Below are 21,612 nucleotides of genomic sequence, written 5' to 3' on the forward strand. Positions count from 1 at the left end.
ACGTCACTCCAGTCCTACACTTGAGTCAAAGCCTTCTGAAGGGGCTCAAGCAAGCCAAAGTAAAGTGGCCGGTATTGTTACGATCCCCTTAGAGACGATGACTTTCTTAAAAACGACGTGAATTTCCCAGGCGACTGATGGGAAGACTCGCACGACAAGATTTCGCGTTTTAAGATGAAAGGCACATACAGCGATGCTGGAAGCCTGAAATAAAAACAAAGTGCTGGAAATGCACAGCAGCTACTGGAGAGAGAGAGAAAGACAGAGTTAACACCTGAGTGCAGCAGGGTTGGAGGATGGGACATTAAGCTGAGGCTCTGTGCCCCCTCAGGACGTAAAAGATCCCATGGCTCTATTCTGAAGAGGGGCAGTGGGAGATAGCCCTGGTTCGGGGTTTATAATCACTCCTGTGATGTTTTATCATGTTAAAGGCGCTATATAAATGTAGGTGGCTGTTGGAGCTCCTCTGGTCACAAAGGGAGGGAAAGAGACCCCGCCCCCAGGAGGGAGAGAGAGAGAGAGACCCCGCCCCCGCGCACTGATTGGCGGGAAGAAAGGGGCAGGAACCCGCTCTGCCATTGGCCGTTTATCCACCCAATCAGCTTTGGGGGGCGGGGTTTGGGTGGATCACGTGCTGCTCTAGGGTGGTCACGTGTGGCGGAGCGGCGCTGCCATGGCGATGAAGGGCGGCTCGGAGCGGGGCGATGGCGCCGGCCTCAGCCGGTACCGGTCGCCGCTGGTCAGCCGCTACTCGTCCCCGGAGATGGCCTTCAACTTCAGCGAGCTCAAGAAATTCAACACGTGGCGCCGGCTCTGGCTTTACCTGGCGAGGGCCGAGAAGGTGAATGGGCCGGAAGGGGCGCCGCTGGGTCACTGACCGGCCCTGGGTCACTGACCGGTCCTGGAGCGAGTGGGAACGGGTGGAGCAGCTCCAGGCCGGGCAGGGAGAGGCCCCGAGGGGACTCAGTAACCCCCTCGTCACCCAGCAGCTCTCCCTAGACTCCCTGCCCCAGCTGTCAGCTCCCATTACCCTCCCCCCCCCCGCCCCATTACCCTCCCCCCCCGCGCCCCATTACCCTCCCCCCCCCCGCCCCATTACCCTCCCCCCCCGCGCCCCATTACCCTCCCCCCCCGCGCCCCATTGCCCTCCCCCCCCGCGCCCCATTGCCCTCCCCCCCGCGCCCCATTACCCTCCCCCCCCGCGCCCCATTACCCTCCCCCCCCGCCCCATTACCCTCCCCCCCCCGCCCCATTACCCTCCCCCCCCGCCCCATTACCCTCCCCCCCCGCGCCCCATTACCCTCCCCCCCCGCGCCCCATTGCCCTCCCCCCCCGCGCCCCATTGCCCTCCCCCCCCGCGCCCCATTGCCCTCCCCCCCCGCGCCCCATTGCCCTCCCCCCCCGCGCCCCATTGCCCTCCCCCCCCGCGCCCCATTGCCCTCCCCCCCCGCGCCCCATTGCCCTCCCCCCCGCGCCCCATTGCCCTCCCCCCCCGCGCCCCATTGCCCTCCCCCCCCGCGTCCCATTGCCCTCCCCCCCCGCGCCCCATTGCCCTCCCCCCCGCGCCCCATTGCCCTCCCCCCCCGCGCCCCATTGCCCTCCCCCCCCGCGCCCCATTGCCCTCCCCCCCCGCGCCCCATTGCCCTCCCCCCCCGCGCCCCATTGCCCTCCCCCCCCGCGCCCCATTGCCCTCCCCCCCCGCGCCCCATTGCCCTCCCCCCCCGCGCCCCATTGCCCTCCCCCCCCGCGCCCCATTGCCCTCCCCCCCCGCGCCCCATTGCCCTCCCCCCCCGCGCCCCATTGCCCTCCCCCCCCGCGCCCCATTGCCCTCCCCCCCCGCGCCCCATTGCCCTCCCCCCCCGCGCCCCATTGCCCTCCCCCCCCGCGCCCCATTGCCCTCCCCCCCCGCGCCCCATTGCCCTCCCCCCCCCGCGCCCCATTGCCCTCCCCCCCCCGCGCCCCATTGCCCTCCCCCCCCGCGCCCCATTGCCCTCCCCCCCCGCGCCCCATTGCCCTCCCCCCCCGCGCCCCATTGCCCTCCCCCCCCGCGCCCCATTGCCCTCCCCCCCCGCGCCCCATTGCCCTCCCCCCCCGCGCCCCATTGCCCTCCCCCCCCGCGCCCCATTGCCCTCCCCCCCCGCGCCCCATTGCCCTCCCCCCCCGCGCCCCATTGCCCTCCCCCCCCGCGCCCCATTGCCCTCCCCCCCCGCGCCCCATTGCCCTCCCCCCCCGCGCCCCATTGCCCTCCCCCCCCGCGCCCCATTGCCCTCCCCCCCCGCGCCCCATTGCCCTCCCCCCCGCGCCCCATTGCCCTCCCCCCCCGCGCCCCATTGCCCTCCCCCCCCGCGCCCCATTGCCCTCCCCCCCGCCGTATTTTGCTTTTACCCTTTTGCCTTGTCCCCATCTCCCGGTGCCTCCTCCCCTAGTTTCTGAACGTGCTTCTTGTTTTGTGTTAATCTCATTTCCTGTGGCTAGTCACGCTGGGTGATGTTGCTGGACTGACTGCTGAGGAGCCTCTTTGTCAGGTCAGAGGCAGCAGGATTGCACAGGGTGTACGACACAGAAACAGGCCGTTCGACCCAACCAGTCCACGTTGGTGTTAATGCTCCACCCCAGCCTACCCCCATCCTTTCTCATCTAAATCTATCACCGTAACTCTCTCTTCCCTTCTCCCTCATGCGCTCTGAAGAAGGGTCACACGGATTCAAAACATTAACTGTTTCTCTTTCCACAGATGCTTTCAGAGCTGCTGAGTTTTTCCAGCATTTTCTGTTTTTATCCCTCATATGCTTGTCTAGCTTTCCCTTAAATGCACCTATACAACCACTCCATGTGGTGGTGAGTTTCACTTTCTCACCAATCTTTGGTTAAAGAACTTTCTTCTGAATTCTCTTTTTGATTCCTTGATCTCCATCTTATCTTGATGGCCTCTAGTTTGTTCTCCCCCACAAATGGGAACATTCTGTGTCTATTCATTCCGTTAGCACTTTTTTCATAGTTTTAAATACCTATATTGGCTACTACCCCCAATTTGGTGTCATCTGTGATTTTAGAAATTGCTTTTGATTGCAAGGTCCAAATTGTTTTTCCAACCACTGATGTTAAGCTGATTGGTCTATAATTCCCTGGACATGTTCTACCTCTGCTTAAAGATAAGAATCACCCATTAGCCTGTCAGTCCCCAGGCACTACACCTTTTTCTAACAAATTATCAAATATGTGTAGTAATGTCTGTGCTATCTGACGCAGGAGGGAGGTGCATGTATGTACAGCTGGGGGGGGAAGTCCAAGTGTCCTGGTCACTGCAGAATTAATCCAATCAACTCCAGTTATGTTATTTGGCTGGAGTTGTCCCGTTTCTCCTGTTGGTTGGAGGCATTTGTTGGCACGGGTGAGGAATAGAAAACAGATGGGTGTATAAGATAATGGAGATGGAATGGTAGCCCCTTTGAAGCAAGTGCTGAGGTGTTGCTGTGTTTGCACAGTCACATGGACAGTTTCAAATTGGGTTAAGTTCACCTGTCCACTTGAGCTGTGGGTAGTAATGTAAGGAGCAACATTGGAAATGAACGAACACTTCAAGAGCAGGTACAACACAGGGTTAGATACTGAGTAAAGCCCCCTCTACACTGTCCCCATCAAACAATCCCAGGGCAGCTACAGCATGGAGTTAGATTCAGAGTAAAGCTCTCCACATGTCCCATCAAACACACGAGGCAGGCACAGCACGGAATTAGACACAGAGTAAAGCTCCCTCTACACAGGAGTTGTCTAATACCACTAGCCGCATGTTGAAATCAATGTTGCTGACTGCATTTCTGGTAAGTACGTAAAGAATGAGTAATAGACTCTGACACTGGCTGCATTAATTCAATACGCGCATTCACACAAAAGCAAAACATTGCAATGTTGGAAATCTGAAATGAAAACAGAAAAATGCGCTAAATACTCAGCTGGTCAGGCAGCATTGATGGAGTGAAACAGAAACGTTAACTCTGTTTCTCTCTCAGACCTGCTGAGTATTTGCACTGGTATTTTCATGGTGTACACATGTTTTAAGCTTTTTGTTGGAAAATGGTAAGACAAAGAACAGAAGTGTTGTCTGATTGTTGAGTGGTTTAATTCCATGGCTACTGAACGGCGTGGTAAATGTTTGTTCAGCAAATATACACATGTTGAGTTCCCTTACCTGTATTACATCAATGTGCGTAAGGTGTTTTCTGCTAAAATTAGTGTTTGTGGTGAGAATGGTGTTGCCATAGCCACAGCTTTAGTGAGTCAACAGTATCTGTTGAATAACACTGCCCTATGCTATTCCACCAAACATTTCCAGGGCAGGTACAGCACAGAGTCAAGCTCCCTCTACATGATGGAGCAGGCTTACGGCACTGAATGGCCTCCTGCAATTGCTGCTGTTCAGTGAGGTGTGATAGGATTGCTGCTACTGGCTAGCATTTACTCCCTACTTTATCAAAACCCCACAAAATTTTGAATGCATCTATTAGGTTTCCCCTTATCTGAATAACCTACTGTTGTTCCTTTATGTTTCTAAGTAGTGAAGGTGTGCTGGGATGATTGTACTGGGTTGTGTGTCTGTGCAGGATTGCTCTACTCAGTTGTGTGAGCGTGCAGTAAGATTACTTATACGGGCAAGGTATGTGTGTGGATCATTCCAGTCCGGGTTTCTCTGGCTCTCACTGCTCTCTCTCTCTCTGCAGGAGCTGGGGCTGCCAATCACACAAGAGCAGCTCCAGGAAATGGAGTCAAATCTCGAAAACATCGATTTCAAGATGGCTGCTGAAGAGGAGAAGAAGTTGCGCCATGATGTCATGGCCCACGTGCACACATTCGCGCATTGCTGCCCGAGTGCTGCTGCCATAATACACCTTGGTGCCACCTCCTGCTACGTTGGGGACAACACGGTTAGACAATATTCCTTGTCTCTCGACTTCCCCGACTATTGTAGAGAGACACCAATCTTTAAACTGTCCCATCAAACACTCCCAGGGCAGATACGTCGTAAAGCTCCCTCTACACTGTCCCATCAATCATTCCCAGAGCAGGTACAGCATGGGGCTAAGTACAGAGTAAAGCTCCCTTTACACTGTCCCCATGAAACATCCCCAGGGCAGGTACAGCATGGGGTCAGATAACAACAGAACTTCCATTTATGTAGCACCTTTTTAAGTTGGTAAATTTCCCAAGGAGCTGCACAGGGACATTATTAAACAAAAACTGACTGGGTCAAATAAGGGGAAATAATACGAGATAACAGCAGTGTCCTAATGTAGGAGAGGTTTAGAAAGGGAATTCTAGAGCTTAGGTTCTCTGCAGCTCAAGTTGTGGAATGATTAAGAAATGCGCAATAGGCCAGTATTAGATGAAGATCAGATATCCTGGAGGGTTTTGGGGCTGGAGCTGATTACGAAAGGCCATTGTGGGATTTGAAAACAAGGATGAGAATTCAGTCGGAACATTCCAAACAAAGGTCATATTGGACTCACGGTATCGCTGTTTCTCTCTCCTCAGATGTTGCCAGACCTGCTGAGCTTTTTCCAGCGCTACTGTTTTTATTCAGTTCTCCAACATCTCCTCAGTATTTTGCTTTTATTTGAGAATTCAATCGTTGCTCAGTCAGGAACCAAAGTAGCCAGCGAGCACAGAGGCTGATGGGTGAATGGGACTTGGTTCGAGTTAGGGTACAGGCCCCAGAGTTTTGGTTGATTTTAAATTTATGTAGGGTAGCATGCGGGAGGCCGACCAGGAGCAGCACATGAGCTGAAGCGGAGGCGGATTAGGGCGATATTATGGATGTGGAAGTGATAGCGCAAATCGGTGTTCAAAATCTCATCTCGAGGTCACATTCAACACCAAGGTTCCAAGCAATCTGATTCAGCCTAACAGCACTGTGGGTGTACCTACACCACATGGACTGCAGCGGGTCAAGAAGGCAGCTCACCACCACCTTCCCAAGGGGCAACTAGGAATGGGCAATAAATCCTGGCCCAGCCAGCGAAGCCCACATCCTGTGAATTAATTTTTTTTAAATTGCCTTGGAGAGGGACAGAATTGATTTTTGGAAACTAAACTTGTGACAGGGACGGAAGGCAATGGCTCTGGTCTTCCTAATATTTAGTTGGAGAAAATTTCTGTTCGTCTAGTACTACAAGTTGGACAAGCAGTGTGACAATATAGAGATAGTGGAGGGGCCAACAGAGTGGTAGTGAGGTAGAGCTGGGTATCATCAGCATATATGTGGAACCTAACATGTTTTCAATTGATATCATTGATGGGAACTAAGGGGGGGACCAAGAATAACATCCTCGGGGGAGCTGGGGTTAAAGCTACGGGAGCAGGGTGAGATGAAAGTGCTCGTGATTTAAAAACAGGGAAATGCTGGAAAAGCTCAGCAGGTCTGGCAGCATCTGTGGAGAAACGGAGATAACATTTTGAGTCCAATATGACTCCTCTTAGATAATACAGATATTCTTATGAGTGCTGCGTTTCTTGATTGAATTCAGAGTAAAACTTCCTCTGCACAGACGCTTCCAGTTGGCAGAATTGAATTTCTTGTCCAAAAAGTTTGGTCTGGATTTGAACTTGGTTGTTCTTGATCATTGGCTGTGTCTAAGAACAGGATTTAGACCTGATCTGACCTGCCCTACAAATCTTGATTGTCTCTCACTAGAGCCTTTCCATCAGTACACTGCTCTGGTCTCTGTGATGGAGTGCTTTCAGTATTAGCTCGAAATGTCAGATGTCTTTGTCCTTCTCGGCTGGTGTGAGAATGGAGGTGCCTGACATCCACTTGTGCACTCCCCAGGGTCTGGGTGACCCTGTTCCTGCAACTACCCAATTTATGTCGTGGATTATGTACTGTCTCCTCTCGGGCCTCTATCCCGGTCTCTCCAGGACTCCTCTTGTCTTTGCGTTTCTTCTGTACTAATTGTTTCTCCTTCCTCCAGGATTTGATTGTTCTCCGTGATGGTTTCGACATCCTCCTGCCCAAGGTGAGGCTATTTAAGTGCTGATAGCTGCAATTTGCTCAGTTGTTGTGTGTGAGTTGCTTTGACGGACTCTCTCGTTTCCTCTGCTGCAGTTGGCCCGAGTCATCAGCCGCCTGGCGGACTTTGCTCAGGAACATGCTGACCTGCCGACACTCGGCTTCACCCACTACCAGTAAGTGACATTTCGCAAGGGATGCAGCACCTCCCACCACCTCGCAGACAGTTCCTGGACCCTGTCTGTCAGCCCCTGACTGCACCCACTTACCCCTGCCTGCCTCCTATGTGCCACACCCTCTGTCTGCACCCACTGTGCCCACTTCCCTCTGCCTGCCACAGCCCCTTGTTCGAGCCCCACTATCCACCACCACCCCCACCACCGGTCCCCCCCCCCCCGCCACCTGCATCTTCCTGTGTACCACACCCCCCCATTGCACCGACTCTCCCTGCGTGCCGCCTCCTGTCTGCCACACACACACACCATACCGCCCCCCACATCCCCCGTCTGCAGCCACTCCTCCTCTCCCCCCCCCCCCCCCCCCCCCCCCCCCCCCACTGTCTGCCCCACCCCCATCTGTGGCCACTTCCCCCCCTTGTCTGCCACACCCCCGCCTGCGGCCACTTCCCCTTGGGCCTAGGGTCAAGGGTTGTTCAAATCCCACCACGGCAGATGTTGGAATTTAAATTCAATTGCCTCAGTACTGCTGATTGTAAAAACCATTGTCGATTGTCATAAAAATCTGTCTGGTTCACTAATGTCCTTTATGGAAGGAAATCTGCTGTCTGTACCTGGTCTGACTTACTGGTGACTCCAGATCCACAGCAATGTGGTTGACGCTTAACTGCCCTCTGAAATGGTGTGGCAAGCCATTCAGATCAAGGGCAACTAGGGATGGGCAGCAAATGCTGGCCTTGCCTGTGACGCCCACATCCCGTGAAAGAATAAAGAGCATCCAAAGCTCTGCTGCCTGTATCCTAGCTCATACCAAACCCCGTTCTCCAGTCACTCCCGTGCTTGCTGACCTACATTGACTCCTGGCCCGGCAACACTTTGTCGAATTTTCATCCTTGTTCTGAAGTCCTTCCACGGCTCCATGCATCTCTATCTCTGCAACCTGCAACATCACCCCCCCCCCACCCCCCACGCCCCCTGAGCCCAAACTTTGTCCCTCCAACTCTGGCCTCGTGTGCATCCTCCATTCCCATTCTGCCACCAATGGCAGCTGCATCTTTAATTGCCCAATCCCAGTGCTCTGGAATGTGTTCTCTCAATCCTTTTATTCCCTCCTGTCCTCCCAATAAAACCCAGCTCTTTTCCCCAAACTTTGATCATCCCCGTCATACCTTAGCTTCCATTTTTTGATTATTTCTCTTGTGTGGGAACATTTTTCTACATTGAAGACTGTGAAAAAATGCAGTTAGGCAGTTTGTGCTGTGTTGTAAGTGGTTGAGTGATTGTGGAGTGGATTCTGTGCTTGTGATTGGTCTGTGCAGTGGATTCTGTGCTTGTGATTGGCCTGTGCAATGGATTCTGTGCTTGTGATTGGCCTGCTCAGTGGATTCTGTGCTGTGATTGGCCAGGCCGGCCCAGCTGACTACGGTTGGGAAACGCTGCTGCCTCTGGCTGCAGGATCTGTGCATGGACCTGAGAAACCTGGAGCGTGCCCGGAATGAGCTGCGATTCCGTGGAGTGAAGGGAACGACGGGGACTCAGGCCAGTTTCCTCCAGCTCTTCGAGGGAGACCACTGCAAGGTGAGTAATAAAAACAAAAATTGCTGGAAAAACTCGGCAGGTCTGACAGCATCGGTGGAGAGAAAGACAGAGTTAACGTTTCGAGTCCCTATGACTCTTCTCCAGAACTAAAGAGATGTAAAAATGTGGTGAAATATATACTGTTTAAGAGGGGGGGGTGGAACAGGTGAAGCTGGATAGAAGGCCAGCGATAGGTGGAGGCAAAGAAGAGATTGTGAAAGATGTCATAAACAAAAGGTCAAAGGGGTATTGATGGTGGTGATATTGGCTAAAGGAGGTGCTAATGGTGACATTAAGAGTGGATAGCGGGATAAGTAATGTTAGCAGCTCTGGGAATGGGAAATAGTGAACTGCACCAGCAGCACGCTCATCACAGACATCGGTCACACTAACGGAAACCCTGATTCAGTGAGACACTCATCCCTCCCCACCCCCTCTGCCTCTCACCCAGGGCCTGCGACTCCTCCCCCTGACTTGGCCTAATCATCAAAAGTTTGATGTTATTTCTCGACTTTTCAAATTTATCTCTGTAGAAATTGTTTGCTTTTTTTAATGTTTTTATTAACTTCTGTCGCTACTTTTCATAATTTGTGTATCTGCACACTCAGATCCCTCTGTTAACCTCCACCACATTTAATCACTTATTTTCCATGGCCTCCTTATTCTTCCCACCAAAATGTTGCACCTCTCATTAATGTGTATTCAACTTCATATTTGTATGTCTCAGCCTTTCATAGTTTTAAAAGCCTTAAGTCAAACTGGAAACCTCTTTCTGCTATGAAACTATTACTTCAAAAAGATTTCTATTACAGTAGACACTCTGAACACTGGACCTCTGCACCCTCCATCTCCCACCCCCTAGCTCTCACCCTCCCAACTGCCCAGACACCTACTACTAATTAATACACAGACCCAGTTCAGCTCTGTGCATGTTCTCTCTTTCTGTCTCTCCCTCTCTGTCTCTCTCTTTCTCACATTGTCTCTCTTTTTGTCTCTTTCTCTCTCTCTCTCTCTCCTGCTCCCACCGCTGCTCTTCACATTTCCTCACCTCTCTCTGATGCTGCTCTCATGCTTTCTCTGCCTCTGATTCTTTCAGGTTGAAGAGCTCGATCGCTTAGTGACTGAGATGGCAGGATTCAAACAGTGAGTTATTACCTGCGAGAGCGCTCTGTGTCCCCATGTGATTGGAGTCCACTCTCTCTCAGCCTCCTCCCCATCCCCCGCCTCCCCCCAGTGTGATATCAGAGACTCCAGTCAAGGGTACAGACAGCAGCCTCTGTCGAAAGAGACCTGGGTGTCCTTGTTCGTGAAAGTCACTGAAAGCTAACGTGCAGGTGTAGCAAGCTATTAGGAAAGAAAATAGCATGTTGGACTTTATTGCAAGATGATTTGAGGACAGGAATAAAGATGTCTTGGTGAGACCACACCTGGGGTATTGTGTGCAGTTTTGGTCTTCTTACTGACGGAAGGATATACTTGCCATAAAGGGAATGCAACCAAGGCTCACCAGACTCATTCCTCGGGAGGCGAGATTGTCACCCGAGGAGAGATTAAGGAGACTGGGCTTGTATTCTTTAGAGTTTAGAAGGATGAGAGGTGATCTCATTCAAGCATAAAGGTTCGACAGGGTAGATGCAGGAAAGATATTTCCCCAGAGGACAGAGTCTGAGGGGTAGGCCATTTAGGAGATGAGGAACTTCTTCACTCAGAGGATGGCGAATCTTTGGAGTTCTCTACCCCAGAGGGCTGTGAAAGCCCAATCATTGAGTATATTCAAGACTGAAATTGATAGATTTCTAGATCTTAAAGATATGAGGGGATATGGGGATAGTGCGGGAAACTAGCATTGCGATCAGCCGTGATCTAGTTGAATGGTGGAGCAGACTCGAAGGGCCAAATGGCCCTATCTCCCTATTTCCTATGCTCTTATGTTCAACCACCTCCATCTCTCCAACCTCCACCCCTGCCTTTACTGCAGTGTTGAGGACATGAGTTCAAACTTTTTATATCTTTTCCCTCAGAACCTACCTGGTGACTGGGCAGACATACAGTCGGAAAGTGGACATCGACTCACTGGCTGTGCTCTCGAGCCTTGGAGCAACAGTCCACAAGGTTAGGAAAGCGACCTGGGTGTGTGTGTGTTTGTCTGGTTCACTGAGTTGAAGAAAACGATGATCAGTAACAGAAAGGGATTCTGAAAAATAAACAGTATAATTTTTGTTTGGGGTAGAGTTTCAGGGCTACCAGTCGGAAGTGTGTGAAAGGTGATGTTGCTGCATTTTGTATTTTGGGCGACCTGGAAAGTGTTTGTTTTCTTGGCCCCTGTTCACCCTGGAACTTGATTCAGCCACAGGAGAGTTCTGATGTCTCCTCTTTCACTGTCATTGTGAACGGGGAGTAAACCAGGAGCTGTATTCCACCTGGTTTGTGCCCAGAAATCACCAGGGCAGATGGGAGCAGAGCTGAGCTGACACCATCAGCTGGACTGTTTTGTATTAGAGAGAGGGCTGGTGTGGGGAGAGTTATCGAGCACAGCAGCGTGACAGATAATCTGACTGTGTTTCTCTCAGATCTGCACTGATATCCGCCTCCTGGCAAATCTGAAGGAGATGGAGGAACCCTTTGAGAAAGATCAGATTGGTGAGTAATGTAGGGGGGGAGGGCTGGGTGGGGAGACATGACCTTACAGGGGAGGGGTAATTGCTGCCTCTCTGCGGAAGGGGCAGCTTAGTGTCAGGAGGGTGTGTGGGTCTGTAAAGCTGGTGCTGTGACCCCACCCCCCCACCGGATCAGCGGAGAGGTTGGAATCGGTAAGCGGACGTGATGGTCTCTGAGCTCGCTGGTCTGATTCTTTTGGAAAGCCTGGGCCACACCCCCACCTCACTGGGACTGAGGGCTCAGTGTGAGCTGTGGACTCCTACCCCCTCCTCCCGCCAGCCCTGGTGGTGTACAGACTCGCAGCGCAAGGGCCCAGGTTCTAATTCCCAGCCTCCTGAGCTCCAGTAACTCCCAACACCTCTGGGTTGATAGGAGATCGGCCAAGATTCCCAATGACCCTGTTGCTAAAAGCCTGTGTGACCACTGGGGTCAGTGTCCAGCTGAGCAAAGTAACAACTCACTGACCTCGTCACATTTTCTTCCCCCGCTCCACCCCTTCAGCCCCTGACTCATTCGGTCTGCACTGTGGAGCACAAATCTGGCCCTACATCTTAAACAAGGGAGGGAAATAGCAAAACAAACTCATCTGTCCAATCAGTCCATTCGTTTGCTACACTCAGAGACTGGAGAAGCCTGTAAAGGCGGGGGAGAGAACAGGCGGGTCAGGAATTGGTGGGGGGTGTAAGCCGGTTAGCGCCGGGGTGAGTGTCCCTGTGTGGGGTTTGGAGTTGTGGGGCAGTCGATCAGAGTGGCGTGATGGGGGGAGGCAGTCAGTTTGTCGGGGGGTAGGGGTGGGTGGGTATTGGTTGGGGGTGCAGTTGGTCAGTTCTGGGGTCGGGGGTGGGGGGGTGCAATCGGTTAATGAGGGGATGGGGAGGGGCAGGCGGACAGTGCCATTCAGGAGTGTCAGTCTGTGGGTGGTCACTCACTGCCCTTCACTATGCTTGTTGGTTGCAGGATCCAGCGCCATGCCCTATAAGAGGAACCCAATGCGCAGCGAGCGTTGCTGCAGTCTGGCTCGCCACCTCATGGTGCTGGTCCTGGACCCACTGCAGACGGCGGCTGTGCAATGGTTCGAGCGAACACTAGACGACAGCGCCAACAGGTAACCTCGCCACAGCCTCGGAGCTGATCACCTCCAGTTCTATGGTTAGTCTGTTCTCCTGTGAAGAGAGGTATAAATCTCCCCGTGACCCTGCCCACAACCGTGCTCTCCCCCCCCCCCCCCACACACACACACACACACACCCAGGAGGTGGTATATCTGCCTCTTCTTGGGGTAACTCTGTGTTGCTGGGATTAACAGATTCCTCTTCCCGCTCTTTACTGCGTTTAGTGATCTCTGCCACTGGCCTTCTGAGCATTAAAGTGATGGAGACCCTCTTGGGTGTACCCCCTGCCGATCACTGTCTGGCATTAGTGTGTCTGTCTGGATGGTGCATATGACATGGTGATGCCTCACAAAGTTGAACAGACTGCACTCATGTTGGTGGTTCAGGTGGTGAGGAATGGCCAATGTGACTGGAGTGACAGTTTGTTATTTCCAGCTCCCATCGTTGCTGAGATTCCAGCTTTGCCTTTGACTCCATCTCTCAAAGAGCTGGATTGAGAAGGTCAAACTGGCCAGAGCGCACACTACAGCAGCGAGGGAGACTCTTGCCATAAGTCTGGACTGGGATCGCATCCCAGCCTAAGAGACTGCTATGCTTCCTTTAGAAATTGCACTCAGTGTGGTGCTTAGTACACCTGGACATTGCCAAGATGCTAATTAATCACTTTTTTTTTCTCTCTCTCTGCCTCGCTGTCCCCTTCTGCTTTGCTTCACCTCTGTTGGCTTGCCCTCTCTCTCCACTGCTCACGCACTTGCCCGCCCTCCTCTCTCTCTATATCTATATCTAATCTCTCTCTCTCCCTCTCCATCTCTTTCTCTCTCCCTCTCCATCTCTTTCTCTCTCCCTCTCCATCTCTTTCTCTCTCCCTCTCCATCTCTTTCTCTCTCCCTCTCCATCTCTTTCTCTCTCCCTCTCCATCTCTTTCTCTCTCCCTCTCCATCTCTTTCTCTCTCCCTCTCCATCTCTTTCTCTCTCCCTCTCCATCTCTTTCTCTCTCCCTCTCCATCTCTTTCTCTCTCCCTCTCCATCTCTTTCTCTCTCCCTCTCCATCTCTTTCTCTCTCCCTCTCCATCTCTTTCTCTCTCCCTCTCCATCTCTTTCTCTCTCCCTCTCCATCTCTTTCTCTCTCCCTCTCCATCTCTTTCTCTCTCCCTCTCCATCTCTTTCTCTCTCCCTCTCCATCTCTTCTCTCTCCCTCTCCATCTCTTTCTCTCTCCCTCTCCATCTCTTTCTCTCTCCCTCTCCATCTCTTTCTCTCTCCCTCTCCATCTCTTTCTCTCTCCCTCTCCATCTCTTTCTCTCTCCCTCTCCATCTCTTTCTCTCTCCCTCTCCATCTCTTTCTCTCTCCCTCTCCATCTCTTTCTCTCTCCCTCTCCATCTCTTTCTCTCTCCCTCTCCATCTCTTTCTCTCTCCTCTCCATCTCTTTCTCTCTCCCTCTCCATCTCTTTCTCTCTCCCTCTCCATCTCTTTCTCTCTCCCTCTCCATCTCTTTCTCTCTCCCTCTCCATCTCTTTCTCTCTCCCTCTCCATCTCTTTCTCTCTCCCTCTCCATCTCTTTCTCTCTCCCTCCCATCTCTTTCTCTCTCCCTCTCCATCTCTTTCTCTCTCCCTCTCCCTCTCTTTCTCTCTCCCTCTCCCTCTCTTTCTCTCTCCCTCTCCCTCTCTTTCTCTCTCTCTCTCCCTCTCCCTCTTTCTCTCTCCCTCTCTTTCTCCATCTCTTTCTCCATCTCTTTCTCCATCTCTTTCTCCATCTCTTTCTCCATCTCTTTCTCCATCTCTTTCTCCATCTCTTTCTCTCTCCCTCTCCATCTCTTCTCTCTCCCTCTCCATCTCTCTCTCTCTCCTCTCCATCTCTTTCTCTCTCCCTCTCCATCTCTTCCTCTCTCCCTCTCCATCTCTTCTCTCTCCCTCTCCATCTCTTTCTCCCTCCCTCTCCATCTCTTTCTCCCTCCCTCTCCATCTCTTTCTCTCTCCCTCTCCATCTCTTTCTCTCTCCCTCTCCATCTCTTTCTCTCTACCTCTCCATCTCTTTCTCTCTCCCTCTCCATCTCTTTCTCTCTCCCTCTCTTTCTCCATCTCTTTCTCTCTCCCTCTCTTTCTCCATCTCTTTCTCTCTCCATCTCTTTCTCCATCTCTTTCTCTCTCCATCTCTTTCTCCCTCCATCTCTTTCTCCATCTCTTTCTCCATCTCCCTCTCCATCTCTCCCTCTCCCTCTCTCCATCTCTCCATCTCTCCCTCTCTCCATCTCTCCCTCTCTCCATCTCTCCCTCTCTCCATCTCTCCATCTCTCCCTCTCTCCATCTCTCCCTCTCTCCATCTCTCCCTCTCTCCATCTCTCCCTCTCTCCATCTCTCCCTCTCTCCATCTCTCCCTCTCTCCATCTCTCCCTCTCTCCATCTCTCCCTCTCTCCATCTCTCCCTCTCTCCATCTCTCCCTCTCTCCCTCTCTCCCTCTCTCCATCTCTCCCTCTCTCCATCTCTCCCTCTCTCCATCTCTCCCTCTCTCCCTCTCTCCATCTCTCCCTCTCTCCATCACTCCCTCTCTCCATCTCTCCCTCTCTCCCTCTCTCCCTCTCTCCCTCTCTCCATCTCTCCCTCTCTCCATCTCTCCCTCTCTCCATCTCTCCCTCTCTCCATCTCTCCATCTCTCTCCATCTCTCCATCTCTCTCCATCTCTCTCCATCTCTCCCATCTCTCTCCATCTCTCTCCATCTCTCTCCATCTCTCTCCATCTCTCTCCATCTCTCTCCATCTCTCTCCATCTCTCTCCATCTCTCTCCATCTCTCTCCATCTCTCTCCATCTCTCTCCATCTCTCTCCATCTCTCTCCATCTCTCTCCATCTCTCTCCATCTCTCTCCATCTCTCTCCATCTCTCTCCATCTCTCTCCATCTCTCTCCATCTCTCTCCATCTCTCTCCATCTCTCTCCATCTCTCTCCATCTCTCTCCATCTCTCTCCATCTCTCTCCATCTCTCTCCATCTCTCTCCATCTCTCTCCATCTCTCCCTCTCTCCATCTCTCTCTCTCTCCATCTCTCTCTCTCTCCATATCTCCATCTCTCTCCCTCTCCCTCTCCCTCTCCATCTCCATCTCCATCTCTCTTTCTCTCTCTCTCTCTCTCTGTCCCCCTCTCCATCTCCATCCCTCTCCATCTCTCCAGACGTATTTGTTTAGCAGAGTCGTTCCTGACTGCAGATATTATCCTGAGCACACTGCAGAATATCACTGAGGGGCTGGTCATTTACCCAAAGGTAGGACTTGTGTCTCCTGTGAAGATGTTCAGTTGCTGCAGCTGACCACTCCTGATGTATTTACAGAGCTGAGGTTGGGCTGTTGGGAGCCTTGTCATTTCATTGAGCGCTGAAGGGAGCAAATCCAAACAGCATCTATATGTGAATTTCTGATTTGAAATTGCAGATTGCAATCCCGGCCTGGGGTCCTCGCACGGGGCGGGGCCCGGCCTGGGATTCTTGCACGGCACGGCGCCCGGTGTAGACAACAGTAATCAGTAGTGGCTGCTTGATGCAGCATTCCATGATGAGGATACTACGTGGAGGCATGGCAAAGAGGCTGGGAATAAAGGGTATCTCAGCGCCCTCAGGATGCAGTTATGGGGTAAAGGTTGGGGGTACAGGGTGGTTGAAGCCATTGCAGTTAGTGCACTCGCTCCCTAATTCCTCTGTCTACCCCTGCTCACAGGCACCACCCCCGTCCCCGCAATCCCCCCACACTCACTGCTCTATCACTTTCTGTTCCAGGTGATTGAACGGCACATTCGCCACGAGCTTCCATTCATGCAACGGAAAACATCATTATGGCAATGGTGAAGGCTGGGGAAAATCGACAGGTCAGTGTTTCCCTGTTCCTGAGGGTGGGGGGGGGGGGGGGTGGCAGTAAAATAGGTCGCACCCCCTTTCTGGGCGTGGGGCTGTAATATGGGTAGCACCCGCTGCCTGTTGGGGGGGGTGGGGGCAGTAATGTGGGTCTCACCCCCTGGTATCTGGCTATCTGAGGGGTCTGTACAATGGGTCACAACCCCTTTCTGGGACGTGGAGGGGGAGCTGTAATACTGGTCACAACCCCCTGTCTCTGGGGGACTGTAAAATGGGTCTCACCGTCCTGTGTTCAGGGCGGTGAGGGGGATGGGGAGACATTGAAACAGGTCGCACCCCCTTATATTTGGAGGCGGGAGGATGTGAGAAAGGCTTTTCCAGTTTCAACTCAAGAAATCATTCACGTTATCTTAAGCAACACTTTAACTCAAAAAGGACAGATTTTAAATTCTCACCGAAAGATTAAGGATTTAAGACAGAGCTTTAAAATCTGATGATTCGTGCGCCTTTATAATTTTATTTTTAACAACAGGAATGATTGGTAATTTTAGGCTGAGCCGACTGTCTGGTGTTTGCCGCTGGGTATGGGATCTGACGGGGATGCTGAGCAAACAGGGTTGAAGCTCCTCTGGATGTTTAATGCAAAGTCGAGTTAATGGAGCATGGGGAGCCTGGACTTGACGTGGGTGGTGTGTTGAGATTTAATTTTTGAGATTCTGCTGCCTCCCCATCTCCAGAATTTCTTGTGTGATTCTCAACTGCATCCCCCCCCCATCTGACCGGGATTTATTACCTTCCTGTCTTCCTCAGGATTGCCACGAGCGAATCCGGGTCCTGTCCCAGCAGGCAGCTGCGGTGGTCAAGCAGGAAGGAGGGGACAACGATCTGATCAGCAGAATCCGGGATGACGCTTACTTCAGCCCAATCCACGGGCAGCTTGAAGCTCTGCTCAACCCCACCTCCTTCATCGGCTGTGCCCCGCAGCAGGTGAGAACAGGGCATGGGAAATGGGGGGAGACAGAGCAAACCTGGAAACCGTCGCTGTGAAATAATAATTCATGCCACAGAATGTCATTGTCTGGTGCCCCATGCCCCCTGCAGCTGGCATGCTGTCCACCTCCACGATTGGGATATTCAGCCCTTTCCTCGTTCTGGAACTTCCTGTGGTGTTCCCCAACACCCCCCACTCCCAACTCCATCGCCTCCCCCCCTAGTAAACTTGAGATGTTGGGGTGGGGGTGAGGCTGGTTTCTTCATGCAAGTGTTTGAACTTCTAACATTGATTGTATTGCAATAAAAACAGTAAGTGCTGGAAATACTCAGCAGGTCTGGCAGCATCTGTGGAGCGAGAAACAGAGTTAATGCTTTCTTTAATTATTCATTCGCAGGATTTGGGTGTCTCTGGCTAGGCCAGCATTTATTGCCCATCCCTAATTGCCCTTGCAAGGGTGAACTACATTCTTGAACCGCTGCAGTATGTGGGGTACGTACACCCACAATGCTGCTAGGGAGAGAGTTCCTGGATTTTGACCCAGCAATAGTCAGAGGAGTAGCGATATGGTTCTAAGCCAGGATGGTGAATGGCTTGGAGGGGAACTTATAGGTGGTGATGTTCTCATGTGTCTGCTGCCACTGTACATCGGTGGTGGAGGGAGTGAATATTTGTGGATGTGGTGCCAATCAAGCTTCTTGAGTGTTTGCGGAGCTGCACTCATCCAGGCAAATGAAGAGTATTCCATCACATTCCTGACTTGTGCCTTGTAGATGGACAGGCTTTGGGCAGTCAGGAGGTGAGTTACCCGTTGCAGGATTCCTCGCCTCTGACCTGCTCTTGTAGCCACAGTATTTATATGGCCAGTCCAGTTCAGTTTCTGGTCAGTGGTAACCCCCAGATGTTGATAGTGGGGGATTCAGCAATGGTAATGCCATTGAATGTCAAAGGGTGATGGTTGGAATCTCTCTTGTTGGAGATGGTCACTGCCTGGCAGTTGTGTGGTGCGATGTTACTTGCCACTTGTCAGCCCAAGCCTGGATATTGTCCAGGTCTTGCTGCATTTGGACATGGACTGCTTCAGTATCTGAGGAGTAGCAAATGATGCTGAACATTGTGCAATCATTGGCGAATATCCCCATTTCTGACCTTATGATGGAAAGAAGGTCATTGATGAAGCAGCTGAAGATGGTTGGGCCTAGGACACTACCCGGAGGACTCCAACCAACAGAGTTTTCTCTCTGATCCCCATTGACTCCAGTTTCGCTACGGCTCCTTGATGCCACACTTGGTCAAGGGCAGTTGCACTCATCTCACCACTGGAGTTCAGCTCTTTTGTCCATGTTTGAACCAAGGATGTAATCAGGTCAGGAGATGAGTGACCCTGGTGGAACCCAAGTTGAGCATCAGTTAGCAGGTTATTGCTAAGCAAGTGCTGCTTGATAACACTGGTGACCCCTTCCATCACTTTACTGATGATTGAGAATAGACTCATGGGGCGGTAGTTGGCCGGGTTGGATTTGTCCTGCTTTTTGTGTACAGGACATACCTGAGCAGATTTCCACATTGCTGGGTAGATACCAGTGTTGTAGCTGTACTGGAAGAGTTTGGCTAGGATGTGGCAAGTTCTGGAGCACAAGTCTTCAGTACTTTTGCCAGAACATTGTCAGGGCTCATAACCTTTGCAGTATTCGGTGCCTTCAGACACTTCTTGACGTCGTGTGGAATGAATCGAATTGGCTGAAGACTGGCATCTGTGATGCTGGGGACCTCTGGTGGAGGTCGAGATGGATCATCCACTCAGCACTTCTGGCTGAAGATTGTTGCAAATGCTTCAGCCTTATCTTTTGTACTGAAGAGATGATGGGGTTATTTGTGGAGCCGCCTCCTCCAGTGAGTTGTTTAATTATCCACCACCATTCCCAATTGGATGTGGCAGGACTGCAGAGCTTAGATCTGATCCATTGGTTGTGAAATTGCTTAGCTCTGTTTTGAGTTGAAAATGATCAAGTTCTGAAGAAGCTGACCTGAGTATTTCCAGCATTTGTATTTATATTTCATACTTCCAGCATCCCACGGTATTTTGCTTTTATTTTCTTGATCGTGTTGGTATTCATTGGATATGAATTTTTTTCCAAAAGGTCACCAGATTCCTGGAGCAGGAGGTTTGGCCGCTCCTAGTCTGTTACGCCGATCAAATGGAAGTGAAGGTTGAGTTGGAGCTGTGAGAAACTCTGAACCACAGTCGAAAGTCCATCAGAATACCTCAGGGTTCCAGCATGCCCCAGATTCCTGCATGGAACACAGTGTGTCTGAATGTGTGAGAGATTTGTGCCTTAGATCTGAGGAGCAGAGACCCATCTGTTTGATTGCAAACATTAGTTGCCCACAGAGGAAAGTGTTAATCAGGTTCACTGAATCCTGCAAAATCCCTGTAATTAAAGAAACCAGCAGCTCTATAATTTAATTTTACAAGAATGATTAGTAATTTTAGCCATGAAGCCTGTATGAGTTTCGCATGCACTGTGAAGGAGTTGGCCAGGTTCATGTTGAAATGTGATTTACAGCACCTCACAACATAACACCCCTCCACTCAGAATCATGGAATATGATCCACTCAGAACATGAATAACATTCTCCCCCAATCAAAATGATGGAACAGGTCATGTGATGAGGACTGCTCCAGAGCTGTCCTGTTACAATTCAGACTCCAGACACCATACCATCAAATTCTTTTTTTAAATTTGTTCTGCGTGTCAATCCAATGACAGTGATGACATGGTTAAAGGTTTCCTTTACTCAAATGGGTTTTGTGCCACTTGTCCTGAAAGATTGCTTGTGTTTGAATAAAGACCGTTTGCAACTTGATTTTGAGAATGGTTGTTCTTTAGATGATGTTTAACATTGTTCATCTGAAACTTTTTTTTTATGAACAGTTGCTGGTTTCCATCACCCTGGTCTCTCTCCATCAATTAACCCATAAACCCGTTCCAGTCGCCTCAACGTTTCACCCAAATCTATTCACTTTTCCCCTATGTCCCGCCCTGACCAGGCTTGGCTAAAATTATTGCGATTGAAACGAATTGGGGTTTCATTTGGATGTGTATTGGGATTGGTGGAATGAAATAGGATTGGACTGAGGGCAGGTGCTGGGTTGTGGTTATGGTTTGAGGTTGAGGTTGGGATTGGGTTGGGGTGAGGTGTTGGGTTGGGAATTGGAGTTCAGGTTGGAGGTTGAGTTGGGACTGTGTCCACTGGAAACCCAACTGACGTCATTGGAGAAACAAATTCAAAGTCGCCAGGACGGAAAGGAATCGGGAAACTTTGCTAATTTACACCAATTAACAGGGTTAAAGGGCAGACGAAGGACTGTCTCCCAGCTGGCGAGTTGATTGGGTGAAAGCTCTGCCTGTATTAAAGATGGCGGCCGTGTGGCCCGCGTGGGATGGGCACGGGGTTTGTCCCACCGGATGACGTTCCGTGACCTCGGAGATCACATGGGAAATAAAATCCGGGTCAGTACACCGGAAGAGGAAATGATCAAATAGTGCCAGCAGATCTGACGTCATCCAAAAACAGAAACATCCGGAGCAAGATCGGGGAAAAAGGTGAAAAACCGGGATTGGGATTTGACAGGATGGAGTTGGGATCTGAGGGGAGAGGGATTGGGATCCGAGGGGAAGAGGGATTGGGATCCGAGGGGAAGAGGGATTGGGATCCGAGGGAGGGATTGGGATCTGACAGGATTGGGATCTGAGGGAAGGGGGATTGGGATCCATGGGGAGAGGGATCTGAGGGGGGAGGGATTGGGATCCGAAGGGAGAGGGATTGGGATCTGACAGGATTGGGATCCGAGGGGAGAGGGATTGGGATCTGACAGGATTGGGATCCGAGGGGAGAGGGATTGGGATCTGACAGGATTGGGATCCGACGGGAGACAGATTGGGTTCTGATGGAAGAGGGATTCGGATCTAAGTGAAGAGGGACTGGGATTTGTGGGGTGTGAGATGGGCATCTGAGGAAAGGGGACCTTTTGATTTTGCCCTTATTTTAAGATCCTCTACCTGTATTAGAACATATCAAATAGGAGCAGGAATAGACCAAATGGCCTGTCCATCATCTATTAAGATCATGGCTGATTCTCAACCTCCTCTTTCCCACCGATCCCCTTATCCTATAATTTCCTTAGGGTCCAAAAACATCGGCCTTAAGTATATTCAGTCTTCTGGGGTGGAGAATTCAAAAGCTTCACAACC

The 21,612-nt window shown here is 51.5% G+C and overlaps 2 protein-coding genes across 2 annotated transcripts in view; both read left to right on the forward strand.

Moving 5' to 3' along the window:
• Window positions 1-627: 627 nt before the first annotated feature.
• On the forward strand, window positions 628-20,222 carry adsl (adenylosuccinate lyase). Its single transcript, XM_078532104.1, is given in 14 exon segments — window positions 628-841; window positions 4,719-4,922; window positions 6,966-7,010; window positions 7,100-7,179; window positions 8,586-8,757; window positions 9,854-9,900; window positions 10,779-10,869; window positions 11,328-11,397; window positions 12,373-12,520; window positions 15,693-15,783; window positions 16,291-16,327; window positions 16,330-16,379; window positions 17,176-17,352; window positions 19,498-20,222. Coding segments are annotated over 14 exon segments (1,467 nt in total). The 5' UTR covers window positions 628-673; the 3' UTR covers window positions 19,585-20,222.
• Window positions 20,223-20,898: 676 nt separating this feature from the next.
• Window positions 20,899-21,612, forward strand: part of pick1 (protein interacting with prkca 1) — a 32,121-nt gene continuing 31,407 nt past the window's right edge. Inside the window, exon 1 of the mRNA XM_078532105.1 lies at window positions 20,899-20,964. The gene's annotated coding sequence lies outside the window, so the exon portion shown is untranslated. The remainder of the gene's footprint in view (window positions 20,965-21,612) is intronic.

This window comes from Cetorhinus maximus, chromosome 29, assembly GCF_964194155.1.
Source record: "Cetorhinus maximus chromosome 29, sCetMax3.hap1.1, whole genome shotgun sequence".
Classification (NCBI taxonomy): Eukaryota; Metazoa; Chordata; class Chondrichthyes; order Lamniformes; family Cetorhinidae; genus Cetorhinus; species Cetorhinus maximus.